Source organism: Takifugu flavidus, chromosome 17 (assembly GCF_003711565.1).
Source record: "Takifugu flavidus isolate HTHZ2018 chromosome 17, ASM371156v2, whole genome shotgun sequence".
NCBI lineage: Eukaryota > Metazoa > Chordata > Actinopteri > Tetraodontiformes > Tetraodontidae > Takifugu > Takifugu flavidus.
This window is the reverse complement of record NC_079536.1, coordinates 5434205-5439112: the sequence shown is the minus strand read 5'-3', so window position 1 is coordinate 5439112 and position 4908 is coordinate 5434205. Positions and strand designations below refer to the sequence as shown.

The 4908-nt window shown below is 42.7% G+C and overlaps 1 protein-coding gene across 1 annotated transcript; it reads left to right on the top strand.

Moving 5' to 3' along the window:
- The first annotated feature begins 491 nt into the window (after positions 1-491).
- On the top strand, positions 492-4122 carry LOC130513963 (solute carrier family 22 member 13-like). The gene is made up of 10 exons (XM_057013287.1): positions 492-918; positions 1602-1705; positions 1795-1946; positions 2123-2294; positions 2392-2512; positions 2589-2683; positions 2818-3032; positions 3342-3450; positions 3568-3762; positions 3854-4122. Exons 1-10 carry the CDS (start codon positions 544-546, stop codon positions 3882-3884), a joined length of 1569 nt encoding a protein of 522 aa, XP_056869267.1. The 5' UTR covers positions 492-543; the 3' UTR covers positions 3885-4122.
- The last annotated feature ends 786 nt before the right edge of the window (positions 4123-4908 follow it).

Genomic DNA, 4908 nt, shown 5'->3' with positions numbered 1-4908 from the left:
ATTGGAGAACAGGTCTTGTTCTCAGCCCTTGAACAGTCCTTGTTCTCTGTTGTTTCCCAAATGGCCAGGTCAAAGTCCACATTCTTCCCTCAGATGAACTTATCAACACCACGATGCTGTCGAGTTTTAAGATGTTTGTTTAACACTTTTAGCCTGACTGGCTCCCCCTCTTACAACTGTATAAACAACAATCATGTAAAGGAAGGGTCAACTGACTGCTTATCTTTATTTCACTTGTTAATGATTCAACCATGCCTAACTTCTAAACTAATTCTAACAGAAAACATAAACATATGGTAAAAAGTAAACACAATTCTCGTCACCAGGTATACTGTTAGGTAGATCTGACCCGATCTTTATTTACTTTTCATTTGTTCTATGGTGGCTGGTTACTTGTTGCAGATAATATTTTTAATGGCCATCCAGGTCAAAATAAGGTGGTTAAAGATTAATCAACCGGTTTACGCCTACAGTATTTATCTCCATGTGCTTGTTGCTCCCTTTTTCAGAAAGAGAAAGCCACCCATTTAACTTCTTGCCAATATGAGCAGTTTTAAACAGGTCCTAAAAGAAGCTGGGGAGTTTGGTTTATTTCAGAAATGCTTACTAGCGGCACTCTGCATCCCCACCCTACTTATTACCTTGAACATAATTGGTCAGGTTTTTACAGACTTGTGGTATCCACATCACTGCAACACCGACTGGATCTTGGAGCGTGCACCCAACCTGACCAAGGAGAAACAAAGGAATCTCACCCTGCCTTTAAGCAAGGATGGACAGTTTGAAAGTTGTAAAATGTTCACCCCTGTGGATTGGGATCTGGAAACCATTGAAGCTTATGGGATTAACAGCACAATTGGATGCCTAAATGGATGGGACTATGATGCACCCAAAGGTGCCGCCAGTGTTATGACAGAGGTGAGGCCGGAAAAAAAAAATCACATCTCATACTGTTTTTGTGTTGCTGTTGTAGTTCCTCTCCGTTTCTCTTATTTGTCCTCAATGGTTGTGTCTCCACTGTGGGGTAGAACCCCTGGGCTACATCACAGGTTGTAATCACCGACAGTTGTGTGTGACGTAACCGGGTGAGCCCATAAAAGCAGAAATAATAACAAATAAACAATGAGGGAGGAGATCAACAAAAAAAGAGCTAAAGCAAGGTCATATTGGAAGAGAACAGGAGTTTTACCCTAATTACTTTTCCATGAATACATCCATTTGTTTGTGACAGTTATAAAATACAACACAGGGGAAATAGCTTTTGCATTTCTTTTTTGTACATTCATGCACATGGCGGTGGATGCCATGAATGAGAGAAGTGGGGATCTGCTAGGCTAATGCTCTACTTCTCCGGGTTCCTCATCATCTCATGTTCTACATTTTGCCAGTGAGTACCAAGTGGTCCTCAACCCAGGAGTTTTTCAGAGCCGTTATAAGCATCTACTCTGGAGCAGGGACTCAGTTAGGCCCCATAAAAGTTCCTGCAATAGGCTGGTTGGGGGAAATTCCTGCAGTGGAAACATGTACCTTCTATTTGCCATTAAATGATTTTGCTGTTAACTTGTTTGTTCTTCTCTTTACACATTTTTTCTTTCATTTAGTTTGACCTTGTTTGCAACAAAAGTGGTTTGATCGAAGTCTCTCAGTCCATATTTATGGCAGGTTTTCTGGTCGGAGGGGTGGTGTTTGGGGCAATTTCTGACAGGTATCACATTTATTCTCACCTTGTAGCTGAATCAGACCAGTCCCGCTGATGTGTAAAACTAATTGGTGTCTTTTCTGTCCTGTCTGTAGATTCGGCCGACGCCTCGCATTCCTGCTCGAATTCTGTGTCATAACGTTTGGTGTTGTCGGTGCTGCGCTTTCACCAAGTATTTATGTAAACATGTTCTTCAGATTCTTTTGCGGGATCGCCGGGGTCGTTTTGAATACTGCATGTGTGTTAAGTAAGTCTAATTTTCATAGATGTAAATGGCTCAGTTTCTGCATGTTTTGATTTGAAAACTCAGTTCATTGCTTCAGTCTCAAAGGCGATGAATGTTGGTGTCAATAACATCATGAATGAATTATATTGGCTACAGTAGCAAGTAAAAGGCTGAGAAATTCCCTTTGTGTCATGCAGTGGTGGAATGGACCGAAGACTCAAAAGCTGCTCTTTCTACAACATTGGTGATCCTGTTGAGCACTCTTGCACTGATTGTGATTCCTGGTGTTGCCTATTTGTTCACTAACTGGAGGATCATGCAGCTGGTCATCATCAGCCCTATTCCTCTTCTAGTGGGACTGGGCTACTGGTCAGCAGCTCCCTGGATCATACTGCATTCTTCATCAAGGACTCAAAGAGATGGATTAAATATGACCTCTTTTGTTTTATGTTTTTATGTCTATCAGGCTTCTCCCAGAGTCAGCTCGCTGGCTCCTTACTCAGGGCAAGAAGGAGGCAGCACAAAAGGAGCTCCAGAGGGCAGCCAGGGTAAACGGGAGGGAGATACCAGAGACTCTGTTAGGACAGGTCAGTAGTTTAAGATTGGACTGATTTCTAAACACTCTGAAGTCCCAAATCACCCATGATGCTTTGCTTTGTGTAGCTGGAGGTGGAGACTCAGCTCAAAAGAGACAATTTGTTGGACCTTTTCAAGACATCATATTTAAGAAAACTGACATTCATTTTTGGATTTACCTGGTGTGTATGTTCTTTATAAAGGTAGAAAATAAAAGCTGTTGTAATTGGACAAAAATGTAATGCAAGCATTGCAGATCTAACAAAGGGTAGCAGTGTGGTTTTTACAATCTGTTTTTTTCACACATTCTTTCTAGGTTTTCAGTTAATATGGTCTTTTATGAACTAACATTGAATGTTGGAGATTTTGGCTCAAATATCTACATCACCCAGATCTTCTTTGGAGCCATTGAACTTCCTTCATTTATATGTAGTTACATCATTAATCAACACTTGGGAAGGAAGAAAACCATACTAGGATATCTCGTACTGGGTAGTATTGCTTGTCTTTTGATCCTGGCTATTCCAGCAGGTACTGTACAGCAATTTTACTTTCACTTTTTTATATGCAATTAAGATTGTTACACAGAAATGGAGGCTGTCTTTTGTTTATTGTCAGCCAGACAATGTCCAGTATGGGAATAAAATATATCATTAACTGACACCCAGAAAGTTTAAATTAAATATGTCCTCAACATCCAGTTGAACTGAGTAAACATCTCTAACAAACCCCACAAAAACATCCTTTAGATCCCACTTTATTCTGGGGCAGCAGCACATCTGTGAACGAGGCAGTGTTGAATAGTACAGTTTCAAGTATCATTTCTCATTTTCTCATCAGATCTTCCTGTTATGGTCACAGTTTTGGGTGTGTTGGGGAAATTTTTCATCGCAGGTGCTTACAACACATGCTATATTTTTACAACAGAGAGCTATCCAACCAGTTTAAGGTAATATTTATTTTCTATAACAAATGCAATCATATACAGTTCATTATAAACCTCTGTAGTATTTGATACAGGTGAATATAGGATATTTTATGGATTAAAATTATTTCACTCATGTAGGCAGAATGGCTTGGGTCTAGCCTTAACGTGTGCCTGTGTGGGGGGAATCGTCGCTCCCCTGGTCAGACTCCTGGAGGTCTACCACTTCAGCTTACCCAGGGTGATATTTGGTATATTCCCTATTTTGGCGGGATGTTTGTGCTTGCTACTGCCTGAAACAAAGAACAAGGAACTTCAGGACCACATTGATCCCAAGTGAGTCAATAACCTTTCAACATAGAGACTGGAATAGAACAAAGATAAATGAAGAGTATGCTAATTGTCTCTCCCCCCCCCCCCCCCCCAGAAAACCTGAAGATGGAGCTACAAAGTTGTGAATCTATGTGCAGAGGTGCAATTCTGAATCAAAAATGAATACAAACATTTTTGCTGTAAACATTTTGTAGGACAATAAATATGGTGGGCTTTGGTTGTGCTTTTAATTTCAAGTACAAACTATAAAATTGATTATGTTAATGAAATTTGCTGTAATCCGTTGTTATTTGAAGGAAATGTATGATGCCTAGTGACTAAATAAAGTGATTCTCTGTGAGATGTCCCTCAAAAAAACATAAATATTGTCATTATTTTGAGAAACATTTGCAAGGCAATGGTAATGAACAAGCCAGGCGAGAGATGTAATCTCACCACCTAGTCCTGGGCCGGCCACGAGGCCGCCTCCTGGTGGGACAGTTCCGGAACACCTCTAAAGGGAGGCGTCCGGAAGGCATCCTAGCCAGATGCCTGAGCCACCCCAACTTACTCCTCTCGATGTGGAGAAGCAGCGGTTTTACTCCGAGCCCCTCCTGGATGTCCGAGCTTCTCACCCTATCTCTAAGGCTGAGCCCGGCCACCCTGCGGAGGAAACTGATTTCAGTTGCTTGTATCCGATTTCGTTCTTTCGATCATCACCCAGCGTTGGACTGGGAAGTAGATCGACCGGTAAATCGAGAGCTTTGCCTTCCGGCTCAGCTCCTTCTTCACCACAACGGATTGGTTAAGCACCCGCATCACTGCTGACACCGCTCTGATCCGCCTGTCGATCTCCCGTTCCATCCTACCCTCACTCGTGAACAAGATCCCGAGATACTTGAACTCTTCCACCTGGGGCAGGACCTCCTCCCCAACCCGGAGAAGGCACTCTACCTTTTTCCGAGCGAGGACCATGGACTCTGACTTGGAGGTGCTGATCTGCATCCCTGCTGCTTCACACTCGGTCGCGAACCGTACCAGCATTTGTTGGAGGTCCCTGTTCGATGGCGCCAGAAGAACTACGTCATCTGCAAAAAGCAGCGACGAGATCTTCCGCCCACCGAACTCGACACCCTCCACTCCCCGGTGGCCCTCTGGGCCCGGTACACA